Genomic DNA, 19,543 nt, shown 5'->3' with positions numbered 1-19,543 from the left:
CCTTACATCCCTTTTCCTTCCCCTGGAGGCATCGGTGGGCTCCGATCGCGACGGCGTCTCCCTCCTTTTTCCTTCCTCTCCAGCCCCTCCCCGGGTGTCCTGGCGTATAAGCCTCGGGCTTGGTTCCGGGCCCCGGTGGTTGTATCCTAGAAGAGCTCCCCTTGAGCTCTCATGAGATCCTGCCGTCTGGTCCCTGGAGGTAAATTGAGGTAAGAGCATGGCTCTCAACCCATTAACAAAGACACATGTCCTTGGTCTATCAACATTGGTACAATGAAACATTTTACCAGATGTTGTCCTCAGGCCTCTGATCCTCCCTTGGAAAGCCCATGGTTCTTGGATCAGAGCAACTTTGACCTTACCTTCATAAAGGATCCTTTGCAGGACCCCTGAGGTGGTCTTGGAGTGCTGGAGATTGGCCTGGAGCATAGGGATGCCTGCCATGGCTACGTCTCACAGTGGGCTGAAATCGAAAAAAGCTGGCCAAAAATCAAAATATCGACTTTTTCATTTCGAACCGGGAATAATATATTATAATTTTAGAAGATCCAGGGCATGTAAAACTGAAGTTGATTTTCTGTCAAAATGTTTTGTTTAATTTTTATAGCTCGCCAAAAATCAATGAAAATCTATGAAATCGTGAGCGCGCGATTTATGCGTAAAAGTTCAATGTTTGTTCCCCATGCAATGGAAAACAGTTAATAATTCGGAATTTTTGAGGATATTTATTGATAGTACAGTAAGTCGTCTTCGCCGACGATAAAGGGGTTCGGGGGAAACAAAGCAGGGAACAAGTCCAAATTCTGTCACACAAGCAACTTCCTTTATTCAGTCCCAAGCCATACTCCTTGTTTCGCTGCACAACACCAACTGCCGACCCTAGCAGCCACAAGCCCACGCCCTGGAGTCACCGAAGGGATCGTTTGTCAGGCGACTCTTCCGATGACAGCAGGAACGTGCTTAATGGCTGGGTCTCAGAGGAAGTCCGTTCGAGGCGACCCTCGTCGTCTCGCACCTTATAATAATCTAAATGAAACTGCTCTTACATCCACATCCCCCCCAAAGTGAGTTGCTAACACTCCCGAAGCAATTAAACCAAAGAAATCAACCCATCCAGAATATAATAAGTACATGTCCCAAACCCAAAATAATCCAAATTAAAAGAAATTACAAAAATTAAAACAAATGAGAGACATAAACCAGACACAGCGATAGCTCTTGGGTTCTACGTTTCCTCCAGCCACCACCCTCTTCCATCATCACTGCCCAAATTACACCCCCTCCACCGACGGTCGAGCTGCCCGTGGACGAAGGAAATAAGGGGAGCGTCCCAACGGCGAAGGCTGTGGGGGCGGAGGGGACACTGAGGGGTCTCCCGCCGACTCAGGAAGGGGGGAGGGAGGAGGGTCAACACTTGGCTCCGACGATCTGAGGTAGTAGGGAGAACGTTCGGCCGGCAATGGATGCACTTGGGGGGGAGGGATGTAGGGAGGCTCCGTGCTGCACGATGATTCCTCCTCAGCTGTCCCACCCATTGTCGGACCCGACTGCCGGGGCGACCACGCCCACTCCCTCGCACTCCCATTCGGCCTCAGAAGTAACAGCGGCGTCTTCGGACGGCTGGGAGGGCGGCGATGCCCGCTCCTTCCTCGGCCTGCCTGGCCTGCGATCAGCTGTTCCTAAACTAGGAGGGGGAATGGGGCCAAAATAGGGTTTAATGCGATTCCTGTGTACCAATACGCTGCGGAATGGGAGCTCCAGCACTAGGTTGCATGTCGACAACACTTTTGATATGCGGTATGGGCCCTTCCATGGTTTGTGAAATTTCTTCACTTGCCCTACCTTCATACAGGGATCACTTAGAAATACGTAATCTCCTTCCTTGTATTGCCAACGCTTACCCTTCCCCTTCACGGCCTCTCTCCGTTTCCTTTCTGCTATGCGATCATTGTTCGCACACTTTAACCACATTTCCTTTAATCTATCCCTTAACCCAGACACCCCAGGGTGCTCTTTTTCTAACACGCCATCTTCGACGCATTGGAAAGGCGATACCATTTGACGTCCAAATACCAATTCATGAGGGGTGAAACCTGTGCTACGATGATAACTACAGTTGTAGCTCGCGACGGCAAAGTCAATATGGCGCCCCCAATCGTTGTTTCTTACATTGACATAATGACTGAGGATCTGCGCAATAGTTCTATGAACTCTCTCCACTCGCCCGTTGCATTCTGGGTGGAAGGGTGACGTCCTCAACTGATTTATTCGTAACAACTTACAGACCTGTCTAAAAAGTTCTGACATGAAATTAGTTCCCTGATCAGTAAGAAGTGTTTCCGGCACTCCGAACCTCAGTATCCACTGCTTCACTAGTGCCACTGAAACGGATTCAGATTTCTGATCTGTTAATGGTACCATCACTAAATATCTCGAGAAATGATCAAGTATCGACAAGATATACCTATAACCCTCCTCTGTCTTCGGAAGGGGACCCACAATGTCTATTGCAATAAACTCGAAAGGCCTATACGCTGCTGGTAGTGCTTGTAATGGGGCCTTGCACCTACCATAAGGGCTCCTCTGACTACAGGCAATGCAGCCCTTTACATACTTCTTGACATCTCGCGAATAGGATGGCCACCAAAAGTCCCTTTTAACCCTACTTCCTGTTGCCTGTACACCTAAATGTCCTGACAGTATATGGTCGTGGCACTGACGGAGCACTTTCTCCCGGCAGCTGCGAGGCGCTACTACTCTTTTTCCCATTATAGTTTCCTTCCATAGTATACCCCCATCGACCACGAATCCCTCTCTTCCTTTCCATTCAATACACTCGGAATCTTTTTCCTGCTCCTTCCGAAAATCTATAACCTCTTCCACGGATACTTGGTGAATCTTCCTGCTTAAGGCATCCGCATTTGCATGGGTCTTACCAGGTTTATGAATTACTTCGTAATCGTACTCGCTCAATTTCAAAGTCCATCTCATTAACCTGCTACTGGGGTCCTTAAATCCAAAAAGCCAAGTGAGCGCGGCGTGGTCTGTCAAAATGGTAAATTTCCGGCCGTAGATGTAACACCGGAAGTGTCCCACCGCCCACGTAATGGCCAAAAGTTCCTTCTCCGTCGTCGTATAATTCACTTCCGGTTTCTTTAATTGCCTCGATGCGAATGCGACCGGGTGCTCCTCATTATTGACCACCTGTGATAGGACGGCACCTATCGCGAAATTACTTGCATCCGTCGCTATGATGAAAGGTAAGGAGAAATCTGGATATACCAACACTGGGCTGCTCGTCAACGCCCGTTTTAGCCCTTCCACTGCTTCGTCGCACTCCGAAGCCCAAACGAATGCAGTTCCCTTTTTCAGTAACATTGTAAGCGGGCGAGCGAGAATGGCATAATCTTTAATAAATCGACTGTAATAATTAGTCATTCCTAAAAACGATTGTGTCTCCTTTACCGTCTTGGGAGTGGGGAAGTCCATTACCGCCGAAATCTTACTTGGGTCCGGTTGAATTCCCTTTCCGCTGATAATGTGGCCTAGATAGCTTACTTGAGAAAGGGCAAAGTGACATTTTGTCAATTTCAAGGACAACCTGGCCGACTCGAGCCTCTCAAACACTCTTGCTCTGCTCTTGCTCATGCTCTTCAATCGACCCGCCAAATACAATAACGTCATCGAGATACACCAAGCACTCTGTGGGGGTCATTCCCCTGAAGACTCCGTCCATCATACGTTGGAATACACTTGGCGCGTTTCTTAGTCCCATTGGCATACGTTGGTATTCGTATAATCCGCTATTTACAATAAAGGCAGTCTTCTCGCGTGACTCAGGGGCCATGGGAATTTGGTGATAACCTGCCGTTAGATCGAGGGTCGAGAAATACCTACACCCCCCCAAATAGTCCAAGGTTTCCGTAATGTTTGGAAGTGGGTATACATCCGGTTTAGTAATTGCATTTAAAGCACGGTAGTCTATGCAGAACCGGTACTTAGGCTTTCCGTCCTCAGATTTCTTTGGCACGATCACAACGGGTGAGGCCCAAGGGCTGTGACTAGGCGATATTATTCCCCCCTCCAACTGTTCCTTCACAAAATTTTCCACTAAAGGCTTTAAATGATGCGGAGTGCGATAGGGTCTCCGATAAATGGGACGGGCGTCACCTGTAGGAATATGATGCTCTACCAAGTGGGTCGCAGGGGGTGTAACCGTTAATGAGAACAAATGCCTGTACCTTCCTATTAGGGGATGCATAACAGCTTTTTCCCCCACATTCAGGTGCGTCAGTTTCCCTTCAATGTCACTATCCGAAAGCTCGCACAGACTCGTACTCTCCACAGAGCGCACATTCCTATCGCATGCACCCTCAACATCATCCCCGCAGAATCTTTCATTTGAAACAAAATCTACATCGCTCACTGTCGCCACCACTGTGCCCTTGCATAGATTTACTGCCGACTCCCCATAATTACTCACGCGCACCTTCGCGCTTCCTCCCCCGTCCACTCGACACAAACACCGGGCAACTAAACACTCCTCCATCTCGAGAGCCAGCTCCAACACGCACTCTTCTCCCTCCGTCCACTCCCGCCCGGGTAAGGGGAGGGATACGAGCTTCGATGAACGGGCTGGGATTACTTCCGCCGCTGGGAGTCGAACCGGCACATCCACACGTGGCCGGCGGCTCCAAGGTCCCTCATGACCCACGAAATCAGGCCCCTCCAGCCCCTCCAACCCCTCCGCCTGTCCCACCGAAGAGTCCGTCGGTAGGATAGCCATTCCGCCCGCCCTCCGCCGCTTCCTTCCGCGCTGCCGCCTAGCTCTCCTCCTTGGTTTTCCCGCCCCAGGGCTGTCAAAATTTCTCTCGGCGACCTCTGGCTTCCCTTCCGGGCCGGCTGTCGACACGTCCCTCGATCGTTCCCATGACATAATTCCGGGTCCGCCCCCTCTGGCGGTGGAAGCCACGCCCCCCGTCGTAAATCCTCTCATGGTCGTCACCGCACATCCCGGCCCCTCTCCAAATGCCTCCTCTGACCGCAGTGCGAATTCTCCGGATCTCGCTCTTCCTCTCTCGGTCAAGGGAATTATTGACCCCCCAATTGAGAGTTCCCCCTTTTTCACGTCAATAACGGCCCCCGTTTCACGAAGGAAGTCAATACCAATAAGGCCTTCATACCCGCCCAAGGTGTCCACTACTTTGGCCCGAAGATTATGCACATCGCTTCCGAACCATACCGGAAGCACTACCTCTCCGTAATTCCAAATACATCTACCCGTCAGACCCTTTATCCTAAAACGAGACCTACGTGGAACTTGTCCCCCACAGCACTCCTTAGTCACTAGACTCACCTGGGCCCCAGTGTCCACTAACATACGCCGCCTCTTATATTCACACGTGACAATCACCGCTAAGTCCTCCATTCCCCCTTCACGGTGCACACATGGAATCAAAGTCTTTACCGGGGGCCTTGGCGGGCGGCCTGCTCGGCCCCGGAACCGTTTAAAGACGGCTCAACGCGCCCCCCGACGCGCATCCGCCCCCCCACTCGGCAATTCCTCGCCCAATGTCCTTGTCCACCGCAATTAAAGCACCGCATTCCACCCCTGTTTGCACACTCTCTCGCAAAGTGGCCGGGTTGCCCACAAGCATGACAGACTCCCTCACGCATCGTGAAAACGTTTCTCTCTTCCGTCTCCGGATGAGCCCTCCTCTCTGCCTCGCGTATACGCACGGCCACATTAACGGCTGCGTCGAAGGTTTCCGGCATCGCAGTCCGGTTTTCCGGGCGTGGGTTCGGATCCCACTTCTGACACCAGATGTAAGTCGTCTTCGCCGACGATAAAGGGGTTCGGGGGAAACAAAGCAGGGAACAAGTCCAAATTCTGTCACACAAGCAACTTCCTTTATTCAGTCCCAAGCCATACACCTTGTTTCGCTGCACAACACCAACTGCTGACCCTAGCAGCCACAAGCCCACGCCCTGGAGTCACCGAAGGGATCGTTTGTCAGGCGACTCTTCCGATGACAGCAGGAACGTGCTTAATGGCTGGGTCTCAGAGGAAGTCCGTTCGAGGCGACCCTCGTCGTCTCGCACCTTATAATAATCTAAATGAAACTGCTCTTACAGTACCACTCTTTTAGATAATTAAGAACTAACTTTTGTTTTAGTCAATTGTTTTTTATTAACTTTATGATTTGTTAAAAATATCACTGTTTTTCGTTAATTTTTTACCTAATGCTAGGATAAAAGTAGTTACCGCCGCTTGCCGCTCCTAAGATATTTACACCAGGAGTTAGACTGAAGTCTATATTATTAGTCGGAAAAGAAAAATCTTGCTCCAACTTGCTCCCCTCTGATTTTTTCGTGGTAAAGCAAAATGATGTCGGGCGGTTGTCGCGCCCCATGACCCGCAATACACGGCGTATGCTCTCGGGAACTTAGGATGACATGCGTCGTAGTCCGTTTGAGAGACTGGATTTTCCCTTAATTGCGAGTGCATTGTACTAAACTACTTGTTATTTGCTGTTATTTATTGGTTGTACCCTCTTCTGACGATTATACCCCTGGGTCTTTCCGCTGGATCCGCGTGCGGATGGTAAAAAACCTAACGGTTCGCGCGCTCTCCAAGCCCTTTGTCCTCGGCGGCTACCCCTATGCACCCAGATTTGTTCTTTTACTTTGAACACGTGCAAGTGTTTCCATTCTACAAATTAGGTTTTCCCAAAACATGCAGTCCATGCGATTAGCACGCTCATTTCTAGCCGAGTACTCAGCATCAGTCTCACTTCAGTATTTCTTGCTGAAGTGTGTGCCAAAGGACGTTTACAGTTTGGTTCCCCAGTTATGGATACACCATTAAAAACTCGCAGAGATTTACATAGTTTGATATTGGTGAATAGAAGGGGGACCATCAAGCAGAAGAAATCGTTAGTACTGGAGGTTTTACACTAAAAACTTTTTTGGGAGGAGATGAGAAATTAAAAACTTTGCTTGCGGCCCTCATTCAGAAAGTGTTTTTTCATCAATACTTTCGAAAGTGGGATGCGTGCACCAGAGTGAATAGTAGATTTCTGAAGTTGAATCATATTTGGTTAAAACAGCCAATAAATCTTCCTGACAGTGTGTTTAAGTATCTCCCATGTTCGTCTCCTTCAGGTGAATGCTAATGTTTACGGATAAATGATAATATGTACTGCACGCATTTACAACTGCGCGTGTATTTCATACTTTGTTGCCTTAGTTCGTGAATTGTAATTATTTCGTAATTTATCATTGTTTTAGGTTAAACTGAAAGCACTCCGCGTGGAAGACCGTCACAGCATTTCGACACTGCTAGTGGAAGGTCTAAACCTAGAAAAGTGATAAAACTGCGAAGTTCTACTTTACTGGAGGAATCAAGTGTAGCAACTTCCATGGAATTCGCGAAAAACACACCAGAAAAGTTTCTATAATTGCCACAAACTATGACCTTTTCCATAGATTTCGGTTTACGTCAGATCCTTTCATTTTTGTTTTGCGTGGATTCCCCGTAAAGTAAAAAAATTACCAGAGGAGATAAAAAATCTTCTGGTGGATAGCGAAAATATTTTAGAATATGAGGAGTTTTTATCCTCTGGCTCAGAATAGAATTAAATGTAACACACCTTTGTTTTGAGAGATTTTCAATACAAATATTTGTCAATGGTTTTCATTTTTATTATTACTCTTCAATGACCAAAATTTCAGGTTTAAAAGACTCAATAGCAATTTTCAATCATCAAATATCTTATGAGAAGTTACTGGATAGCCTAAACATAGTTGAATATGGAAGAATTTCTGATTTTCCCTAGATATTCCCATATCAAAATTTTCGACTTGCCCCTGGTAACTACGGTTCCCGCATAACGTTCCCCTATTTTTAAATTTTACTGACCTCCTAAACAATGTTCTGGACTAAATCATCCTAAATAAGTTTCATTGTGTTTATACAATGACAGATTCGAAAAAGTTTCACTCATTTAGCAGTACTTAAGACTATAGCGATTTTTGGCCAGCTTTTTTTGATTTCAGCCCAGTGTGCGTCTCCACTCCCTCCTTGCTGGTTGAGGCAGCTTCTTCATCAGGAGGTTTCGGTTTATCCGTCCCCCCTGCAGTTCCCAAGAAAGCAACCTCGACTTTGCTGAGGCCGATATGCTTGTGGAAGTTGGGCCCAGATATAATGTCGGCAGATGGCTCATCGACACCCAAAATGAATCGGGTGCCCTTTGCCAACACCTGCCTGTCGTATGTCCTCCAAAGGCTGATGTTAAGCCCAGGATTGACACGTTTAAGTCTCTTGTAGAGGCTTGACCTCTGGCTTGCTGTGTCCTGGGACCCAGACCATCAGTCTCCTCCTCTTTATGAGGGTGTCCGCCTCAACACATTTGCAGATGGTCCCATCTACAGGTCCCATCTGTTCCATGGCGGTCACCAGCCACGACGCCGAATGGTCGTTGCAGCAGGCAACCTCCATGGCACCGTGATGAGTCTGGTGCCCATAAAGATCGGGAGCTCCTGGCCCTCTGGGACAGCGTCCCAGACTTTTTCCAGCCGCCCCTCAATCTCCGAGATCCATTCCTCCGTCACCACCCCTGTCGGGTAGTTGTGAGGAGCGATGGCCATCCTCTTGAGGTCCTTGGTGACCTCAGCATATGAGGGTTTAACCCTCTTGTTTTCTCTCACCTCGCCTGAAGGAGTGTCGCCAGGGGTTCGGCTCCGTTTTGCCGCGGCCTTCGGGGTCTCCGCACCAACCGCACCCCGCTCGGGGCCCCTGCTGGGTACATTGTCCCCAGCAGTACACCCTTTCGCAGGGGGGGGGGGCGCAGATCCCCCGGCAGCCTTAGCAGCCCTTCGCCTCTCCCTTTTCCACAACCTCTTATCCCTCTTAGCGGTGTTCTTGCTCTCGGTGAAGAGTCTCCTAGTACCAAAGGCCACACTCCCTAAGTGGAGGCACCAGAGTCGGACTCCACTGCCATGGGAGTATGGGGTGCCTCTTTAAGTGTCGACTCCGAGGAGTCTGATACAAAGCCCTCCTCCTCCCCCAAGGGGTCGGAATGAGGGCCAGCTTTGGTGGGGATCCTCGAAGGACCCCCGTTGTCAGGGCGGTTGAGTTGCTCCCGTCTCAATCCCCGCAGGGGCTCATCAACAGGGCCTCCTCCTGCTGCCCAGATAAAGGCAGAGACCGCCTTGCGGCAGCCTCCGATGAAGTTTTAGATTTTGATTTTGTATCCATATAAATCCCACGAGTAGCTAGGGAATTAAAGGTCCACCCATACAGAGCCCCGCTTGTATGAGTAAGGCTAAATAAAACCGGAGGTCGCCTGGTTTCCGGAGTCGCCCCTGCTAGAGACTTCTCACCCTCCGCCCCACCTCACGTGGTCACCTTGGCGCAGGCGCCTACCGTAGTGAAGGGAGCAGTTTATCGACCAGCCAGGTCTAGATCCGTCATGTTCTGCAAAAACCAGGGGCACCTCGTGGAGGATGTGGCTCTACACCACGCATGACGGTCTTGGCAGGCAGCAAGTCCGAAGGCCCGCTAGCCTGCTCTAGGATCACTTATCCTTCGCCCCCTCCGGCGTAGGAAAATCTCCGACAAAAATTTGCAGCTTTTGTCTCCCAGATCATGAAATGTCCAGACTCATATTTTCATCTTCAGCAGGGAAAGGGTTAAGTAATTTCACTTTGCCGATAACAAATATCCACCGATTCATCTAACTCGAGAGACGCTTATTATTTTACATCAATCTTTTTCCATCGCCACCAAGTGACTTGGAGACATAGTAATTAATAAATACACAAAATTATCGAATAAATACCACTTCTCCCATAAAACACACTATGCAAAGTTAATTGTGTAAGTTGTAAAGCCTATTATTTATAGCTGATCATTAATTAGAAGGAAAGCATTCACATCGTTGATCAGTTGGCTGTTTTGTTTCTCATTTCAGACTTATGGAGAGGCAACTGGACGTTATGGTCATAGTCTCATGGCAATGCTGAAATCCTTCAATTTGAGCCATGTGGGAAGGCTTCATAGTGGAATTGGTTTGCAACTTCTGAATTCTTCATAGGCTGTAACATTTTGCACGTACAAATTATGCTGAATGTCTTGTGACTAAGAGAAAGGCACATGAATGTTGATACATTTTTCTATAGCTTCCCTGGCTTGGGGTAAAGGATGAAAGGCAGTGTGAAATCAAGTTCTGGTGAGGAAAGTGAATGGAAGTGAATGCTGTAGTCCTGCTGAATCTTTGGGTTTACTTATTTCTTTTAACCGCTTTGGGCAGGCAAGACTTCCAAGGTTTCTAAAAAGTGATGGTGGCCTTGGCTTCTATGCCCCCATACATTTCATTTATTCAGAGTGGTTGCATAATTTGAGGATACAATTATTTTATGAAGTATTTCAAAGCAGTTTAGCCTTAAAGGAATGTACACCATAATGGTCAGACAATAGGGTAGTTTCCTTCATCAAAGAAAACCAAAGACATTGATTGTGATTCGTTACCCACCATTAGTGTATTCATAATATACAAGTTATTTGATTATAGAAATCCCAGTTTAGACGAATGGCAACGGTCAATTTTAACCATATCTGAATAAGGCCAGATTGGCACACATGCGATGCCACTCCACGTAACGTCACAGAGACCTAGTTTCTATAAGAGTAGATAGGAGTTTTACATCGTCTGAGATTACCAATGCATGCATGAGGCACAGAGCTCAGGGAAACATATCTTAATACCGTATAAGCGTTGTAAGAGGCGCACACGTGTAAGAGGCGCACCCCTATTTTGAGGATCGAAGCTATAAAGAAAAAAATTTTGCGACATTTTTTTTAACCTATCGTGTGGTGTTGCAGACGTATGCCTGGAATTTCGGCAGTTATCGAAATGTCCTCTTTCAGTACTATTTGAAAGAGGAAATTTTGATAACTGCGGCGGCATAAGAGGGAGTAGAAAGAGTTCCGATCCTCTCTCTGCATATGCCATCGCTCTACGTTGCTTGTCCTACTCACGAACAATTTTGTTTAAAAGCTCTCGCAGGAGTATTGCAATAGAATTGAAGCCGTGGAAAATTTTAAGGCAAAACACGACAGGCAAATGGCATGAGCTTTCCCAAGAGATTGAACAACAATCGGGGCAATCTCAGCGCCGTAGGATAATAACCACATTGTAGATTTAAGGCCCCTTGCACACACACCGATTTTGGACGGCCGGTAAAACATCGGCCGTCCGCATTCCAATAGTGAACAATGGGAGAGCATTGGAGCTTGCACACGTACCGACCACACGCCGGCACCGGCAAAATGCCGGTTAGCTGCCGGCTATTGTCACTGTGGATCGCCGACGCCGGCTCAAAAACTTAGCAACGTATCGTTTGACCGGTAAAAATCCGGCGTGTGTGCAATCATCGCTTCGCCGGTAAAATATCGGCCAATTTTTTCCTTTCCGAGACTCCACAGGAAAATATCAAGTTACAGGGGAACAATGGAAACGTGTTTCATCCCTACCCCGATTTTTCCGATTTCTTCTATCCACCAGTAAGTCCAACAATGAGCACACTCGTTCGAATTTTTTCAACCGCAGGTTTTGACACCAATATTACTATATGCAGTATAAATGCCGCGGGATGCCCACTCGTGGCAATAAATTTAGGGCGCGCTCCGGAGCGAATCACCCCGCGCGATCTTTTCAATGTTCACATCTGGGGTACCGACGTGACGGCGCGATGCTTGCAAGAAATTCAAACAGGAGCATTTTAAAAATACGTCACTAAGGGAGAAACTCCCCCGCCTGCCGCTTGATTTTGACCTAGGGTTTCAGATGACTGACTCACGCTGAAAACCAAGGCCACTCAGTTCCCCTTGGACTTGGGACCGGTGAAGGGGAAGGGGGGAAGATAAGAAGTCTGTGTAAGAGGCGCACCCCCATTTTCGGCTGCAATATCTGGGAAAAAAGGTGCGCCTCTTACACGGGCTTATACGGTAATCACACATTAAAACTGCCTATGGTCGGAAAGTTCCCTTCGTTTGATAAAGTATTTATAATCCTTATTTAAGCCAAGCGCTACCTGCTGGCAGGGTTCTCAGCTACCTGCTAGCAGCCTGCATCGCAGCAAAGCACATACCCTTGCCCCAAGGTCACCTCACATGGCGAAAGCGAGAACCAGAATGACGTCACGCGGAGTTTTCCCAGCATTCATACTTAGCCGTTGTGTTTTCGCGCGCTTGAAAATTTTCACTTTTCATTTCATCGCGAAAAATAGATATCGTCATTTAAATATCTAAAAGCATGAAATGCGTGCTCCAGGAGTAATAATCTTTTGATTTAGGCAATAAAAAATAATAGGAAACCACCCTGTCAGGCTCAAAGACTCTTGTTTATCATCTTTAAATCATGTGATTGACTGGGAGAGGTTCTTAACGTACAATTTGGGAAAATGCATTTATTAATTATAAATTAGTGAAGCATTGTTAATATCACAATCCATTAAGACTTCATAATTGGTAGTGGTAGTGGTTAAATCACAGAATTATTATCTTTAATTTGTAGGGTTAATCCTAAACATGGCAAATATTGGCACCATTCAAAATTTTTTCAGTGGTTTTACCCTTGAATTTCAATGGGCAATTGGCAATTCAAAATTAATATATAGCTACTTGAATACTTATATGAAACCATTAACCTTCAGGTGCTGGATTTAAAATCCTTGCGATCACTCTTCAGGGACCAGAATTAATTCTAATTATTTGAATTAGTGTACCCATACAGTTTACAATGTACCTCCATTTAACAAATTGCAACTTTAATGTAAATGGCAACTTTATTGTAAGAGGATTCAGTACATATATGGAGGTGCATTGTCACAGAACGAGCAAAGGGTTGACGCAAAATGAAGAGGTGAGCTTCAAATATAGTAGCTGTGTCATACTCATTTTGGAATGATTTGTGGAACGACAGAAGTCAAGAGTGGAAGCATTTGAAATGTGGTGCTACCAAAGAATGATGAAGATAAAATGGATTGACCGTGTAAGTGACGAGGAAGTGCTCAGAAGAGTGGGAGAAAAGAGAAGCCTCCTAAAAACCTTAAGCAGAAGACTTAGTTGGCCACATTTTGAGGCACAATGGCCTGATGAAGACTGTTGTTGGAGGACAAGCGGAAGGGAAGAAGGGCAAGGGACGGTCCCGAATGAGTTACATAGGACAGGTAATAAAGGATGTAAAAGGGAAGAAATACGTCTCAATGATAAGGTTAGCAGATAGGAGAGAGCAATGGAGAGCTGCGACAAGCCAATCTCAGGATTGTTGTCTAATGACGATGATTATGGAAGGAGGAGATATTGTGACCCAGGTTAAAAATAAAAGATGCCCATAACATGTAAAGCCCCTTGGTGACCGACTGTTTCACTCATGGATATGAATTCCCGACCACTTACAGAATTGGAGAGGTGACATTTAGTGCATAGGTGGGAGATGGATAGTAAATTTGAGGAAAATTTCTGACCCACTTGACTTTCTGCTCCCTTCCTCATGAAAAAAATTCAAAATAGTTCACATTAAGGTTTCTCGGTGCATGCCTCTGGGTTAGCTTGGAGTCTCTCTCCTAAAGCCCTCCGTGTTTTTAAATTACCAAAATGGGCTGTTAGGATCATCTGCAAAGCCAGGAAAAGAGATAGCTGTCGTAATTTATTTAAAAAACTTAAAATTCTTCCTCTTCCTTGCGTATACATATATCATTTGTGCCGTAATGTTAATAAGAGATAACGAATCCAAGCTGACACTTATTAAAAATATCGACATTCATGATTACGGTACGAGAAAACGAGTTTTACATAGTCTGAGATTGCCAATGGGGCACAGAGCTCAGGGAATCATATCTTAATAACCACACATTAAAACTGCCGATGGTCAGAAAGTTCCCTTCGTTTGATAAAGTATTTATAACCCTTATTTAAGCCAAGCTCTACCTAAATTTTCACTTTTCATTTTATCGCAAAAAAAGATATCGTCATTTAAATATCTAGAAGCATGAAATGCGTGCTCCAGGAGTAATAATCTTTTGATTTAGGCAATAAAAAAGATAGTATTCTACTGATTAAGGTGGTTATATAGTTTGAGGATGCAGTTCTTTTATGAAGTATTTCAAAGCAGTTTAGCCTTAAAGGAATGTACACCATAAGCAGTCAGGCAATTAGGCTCAAAGACTCATGTTTGTCATCTTTAAATCATGTGATGTACTGGGAGAGGTTTGGCTCTTAACATACAAATTAGGAAATGCATTTATTAATTAGTGAAGCATTTCCAACTCATCCCACGCTCCTCTTTCCATCTCCTCGTACACCTAAAAAAGCTATGGCGATAGTGGGCGGCCTTACCTCACTCCTCAGCCAATGCTTGCCCATCCAGATTCTTCGTCCACTACCCTCACTTTTGCAGTAAGGGCCAAATAGAGATTACTAATGGGTCACCTATTCCTCCAATCTTCTCCTCTATTTTCTTGAGAATATCCATGAAATTCACTCTGTTCAATCTATCAAATGCTTTTTCAAAATCCACGAAGCAAGCATACACGTTCTGGTTTTATTCTATGTTCCTCTCAACCAGGGACCTCATTATTGCTCTATGTTTAGCTTCTGTAGTTGACTTTCCTTTTCTAAAACCAAACTGATCTTTGCCCAAATACTCATTTGCCCTCGCATCCATTTGAATTTAGTTGAATAACTTCCTGATAATCCTGTCTTGTGCATTTTCTTCACCCCTACGTACTCTTGTGTCCTTTTCTAACTTAACCGTCCTTTTCTTTCGTTTTCTATCTCAGTTATTTCCACATGCTCCAGTCGGCTTTACTTCCTTGTTTTGGTCGTCTTCGTCAATCATCTATTTTACCCCTGTGGTATCTCCTAATATCTCTCTCGTCTTCTAAACTAAAATGTACTATCTGATCCACACCCACAAAACCCACACCAATGCCTTCTTAATTTTTTACCTGTATGTGCTAAACAATACCCAGATGATTTGTAACCACCCCGGCTTTTTTTTTATTTATAGAATACTTAGTTATGTTTTCCTGTGTTTTAATCACTCAATTTTTTACATTCCCTCGTATCATTCTTTCCTGGCCTAATACCTATCTCTTCAAAATTCACTGTTTGGTTCATTATCTACATATCTTTTTCCCCCTCTCACTTTTATTTTTTTTACATTTTCCCTCTTTCTTGCCTTTTACCCATCATATCTGATTTAGTCTGAGTTGAATACTTAAAAAACTATGTGCAGTATAAGTTTTAATAATGAGAATGCACTCCTTTTTTTCTAGTGCTTGTCAAACAATGCTGAAAGCCTATTAATGTTGATTTTTTGCTGGTCAATATCTAAAAAGAGACCGAATTAAAACAAGTGAAAATTTTACAGAATGCTCTTTATGCATATTAAAATATCTCACAAACTCTACTACATTTATACTAGTGGAGCAGTGAATTTCGATAAAAACGCAGCCATTCTCCACACTCCTGTAGGTAAACAAGGGCTATTGCAGAGCAAGTTAGCACTCAAGGACTTGATTAAATAATTACATGAACAATAAGTTATATCTAAAACATTAAAATTACAATTTAAATTGTATTTTTTAAATTTAGGCCTTTCGTTACATTGCAATAGAAATTTATTTAACAATATGTACAAATATTTTGAATGGTCCACATCGTAACCGCCATTTGTTGTAAACACAAAGCACTTTCGGGAGTAAGCTGCCGTTCAAAATAAGGCAACAAATGCCTAAATTAAAAAAAAAATTTTTTAATGTAATATTAACCTTTTCCCTAAGTAGGCCGTGTTTTCACGGCTTTGCGGTCAAGCATGCCAAGTGGGTCCCAAGCACCATTAGGGTCCCTTGGCACGAGAGGTCCGACCCTTTCTTATTGTCCGTGTGGGGATTATCTCGGCCCATTCCGGCACTTAATGTTCCACTCAAGGAAGGTGCTCATGGTCACGTATTTGTTTATTAGTTAGAATAACTAAAAACGTACATGTTGCATTTATTGAAAATCAATGCCAGGAATTACATTCTGGATGTTCTGCTGATCGGTTCCAAATTTTAAACAGAACTCTAGCGTTCGTATTAACAGAGTTCATCATCATCTAGAACAAATTTTGGAGACACTAAGGTTAGATGTTTAATTGTTATTTTCAAAACTTACTAGCAAATTTATAGGAGCTATTTTGTTATGATTTACATCTAAAGATATACGTTACTCTGTTAGCCACATTCTAAGTGTACATTTGCGGTGAAATTTGGTGAAATATCCGACCCATAATAAATAATAACCCATAATTTTTTCAAATTGTAAAGTAAATTTGAACAGTAGTAAAAACTACGATCACAAACAATGGGGTAGCCAGGAATTTTGCTCAAAGGGGGGTGGGTACAAAAACCAGGATGGAAAATATTTTTATGACAGGGTACTAAGGTATGTATGATTTTACACTTTCCCGGCGAATAACTATAGAAAAATCTTCTCGGGATTGCGCGCGGGTTAGATTATTTAAGAGCGCCGACGTTTCGGGTACCGACTCGCTACCCATTCTCACGGCCCTTACGATCTTAGTTGAGAAATTCATGAGGTAGCTCAAGAGTTAAAAAAAAATTTATCGAACTTGATGATACAAAAAATGATTAATCATAAGTGTGAACGTTATTAGGCACGGGTACTCTTTTCAGACACTGAATGGAATCGTTTTCACGTTCATGCATTCGTTTCACCATTTTTCTTATAATATGAAACTGTACCCTATCATCAAAAAAAGACAAGCACACTAGCTCCTCGCTTAAGTACCACAAATGGTTTAAGAATTTTTCTTTAGCGATGAAGAGTAGCTCATTGAATTTGCCCCCTGATAACTGTGACACTCAGAGACTTGAGGAATTTCAAGTCATTAAACAGGGCCATAGCCGCCACTGGTGTGGTAAACCAATACTGCACGTAAACTATCACTACAAATGGGCATAAGCATTTCAGCTTCATCTTCTGTTCTGGTATAACCTGCTGGCATTGTCTACCAAAGATGATTAATTTTTTTCTTCTTATCTTGACCTCGTTTAATTCATGGTAAAATAGTTCTCGGAGTAGAGGTCAATGTATGTGATGCAAAAAAGTTTTAGCCAACATTTCAGTTTATTTGAAACTATCATCAGGACTATGAAAGAAAACATGAGAACAATATAAAATACAATGATATACAATATTTTTACATAAATGTTGTAATAGTTTTTTTACAATAATGTAATTTAAAATATAAAGAATAAATATGTAAAAAATATGGCAAAAATATTTAAAAATATAAATAATAAAATGTATAAAATAACAGAATACGTACACAAAAAATTTTGACATACCGTAGCTTTGCACAAATTCATTGATATTACGCGACTAAGCTATTGACAAACCTAGTTACCATTAATTTTGAATAATTAAATAAAAATAAATTCTACTAAGGTTTTCAATGTCTGTTTTTTTTATTACAACTGTTAATTGATTTAGATATATGAACCACTTCTTTAAAAAGTCTTTTTCTCAAATTAACGTCATGATCTAACATTTCGGCGTTGTCAAAATTAAAAACATGGTCATTGCTTATACTGTGGCTAGCAAGAGCACACAGTGTTATACCACCTTTTACTGATTACTTTTGTTGTGAAATGCAATTAATTAAATATTGTGATGTTTGTCCTATTTAGCAAGTGTTACAATCGAGGCATGAAATTTTATATATTATATTACTTTTCAGATTTTAACGGGTTTCAGATTTTATTTTTGTGTATAGAAGCTTGCTTAGAGTGTTATGATTTTTGTGTGCAATTTTATAATTTATTTTATTGAATATTTTCGTAATTTGTTCAGACAATTTACTAATATAGATGATCCCACGGTATGAGGATGTTGTATTTGATGAATCTTTTTTATTTAGTGAATTTTGAGCATGTGAATATAATAAAATGTATTTATTTATGAATAGCGTTGTTTGTGTGAAGTATAGAATGTATAAGTTTTTTTGGTAAATGATTTTTTTTCAGAATATCTTTGATTATTTTAAGGTTTTTTTCGTGAAATATTTTATCGCTCAAATTCAGAGCTCTAAATTTTAGTGCAAGTGCTACATTTATTTTATGTTTAAGAGAAAGATGTGATTGGAAATTTAGAAATCTGTCTGATTTGTGTGGTTTCTTCCACCAATCTATATGAATCGATCCATCGTGATTTCTTATAGTTAGCATAACAAGAAATGTTAGTGTATTATTTTTTTCATATTCTATCGTAAATTGTAATTTAGGGTGGAAACTTAAAATAATTTAAAATAGGGTCTTCTTGGGTATCATTAGGAAGTGCTAAATATAAGTCATCAACAAACTTGTAAATGAAAGGAATATTGAAAGGCAATATTGTCTAAGAGATGGTTCATCGTCAGATCAGCTAAAATGGTCGCCACTGGGGAACCCATGGGAACTCCATTTTTTATTTGATATTGACGGTCCTTATATTGTAAATAGCCTTGTTTGACAGTAATATCATACAATGCAAAGAATTCTTCTTTGTTTAATACTGTATGATCAGATATTAATGCCCAATTTTCTATAATAAAGTTGTTTAATAAGTCTAGTGGGATGTTTGTAAATAGTGATTTTACATATAGAGAGCATAATTTATGATTTAAGGGAATTGTTTGTTGTTTAAATTTATTATAAAAATGATATGAATCTTTTAAGTTATATTTGTCTCAGGATAGATTCTTAATAATGCTTGCAAGGAATTTGGCACATTCATAAGTAGGACTATTTATGAAACTTACCCACTGGTCTTAGGGGAATATTAGGTTTTTGGTCTTTCACTAAACCATACAAATTTGGAGGAGTGCCATTGTTTTTTGTTAATGCACATTTTGTCTTAAAGTCTACTTTTCTTTTCATTAAAAAGTTTTTTTTTACCAGAGTATTTACTTTAGTTTGAAGTGGAGTTGTAAAGTTTTTGTTTTTAGGAATCTCCGTATATATGTCATTATCATCGAGTAAATCATTAATTTTTTTATCATATTCTTCCTTATACATTATTGCTGTGTTATTAGTTTTGTCAGTTTTGAGTACAATTATATTTGGGTTATTTTAAAAAAAAACCTTTGTTTTATGCAGTAGATTGATCATATTAGACGATTTAAAGTTTAGCTTTTCTTTTTGAATGAAGTTAGTTATTATGTTTGTGCATTGTGCTCTAGGTTTGTTTCTAATTGATGAATTATTCAATTCAAATATATATACATAGACAATATTATGGGTGGTGGGGCTCTGAACTTGGCCGTTTGAAGAACTCTGCTAAGGGAGATGATGGTAACGTTTAGCAAATGTTACCACTCTGTCTCCAATATGCACAGGCTTGTGCACACACGCTTACACACCTATATACAAGCTGGAACTGCAAGCGTTTAGGACGTATTGCAAGGCAGAACGAGAGCAAAGCGCACGAAATAAT

The 19,543-nt window shown here is 42.8% G+C and overlaps 1 protein-coding gene across 4 annotated transcripts in view; it reads left to right on the top strand.

The window, feature by feature from the left end:
* Positions 1 to 19,543, top strand: part of LOC124170920 (ERI1 exoribonuclease 3-like) — an 83,510-nt gene that overhangs the window by 40,910 nt on the left and 23,057 nt on the right. For all 4 annotated transcript variants that reach the window (XR_006867610.1, XR_006867609.1, XM_046549975.1 and 1 more), the window contains one exon: positions 9,975 to 10,071. Coding sequence is in view for 2 of the 4 variants with exons in the window: in XM_046549975.1 (XP_046405931.1) it covers positions 9,975 to 10,071 (97 nt within the window). In the remaining 2 variants the exon portion in view is untranslated. The remainder of the gene's footprint in view (positions 1 to 9,974; positions 10,072 to 19,543) is intronic.

This window comes from Ischnura elegans, chromosome X (genome assembly GCF_921293095.1).
Source record: "Ischnura elegans chromosome X, ioIscEleg1.1, whole genome shotgun sequence".
In the NCBI taxonomy this organism is placed as follows: Eukaryota; Metazoa; Arthropoda; class Insecta; order Odonata; family Coenagrionidae; genus Ischnura; species Ischnura elegans.
Note: the sequence above shows the minus strand (reverse complement) of the source record. Positions and strands in the feature narration are given on the sequence as shown.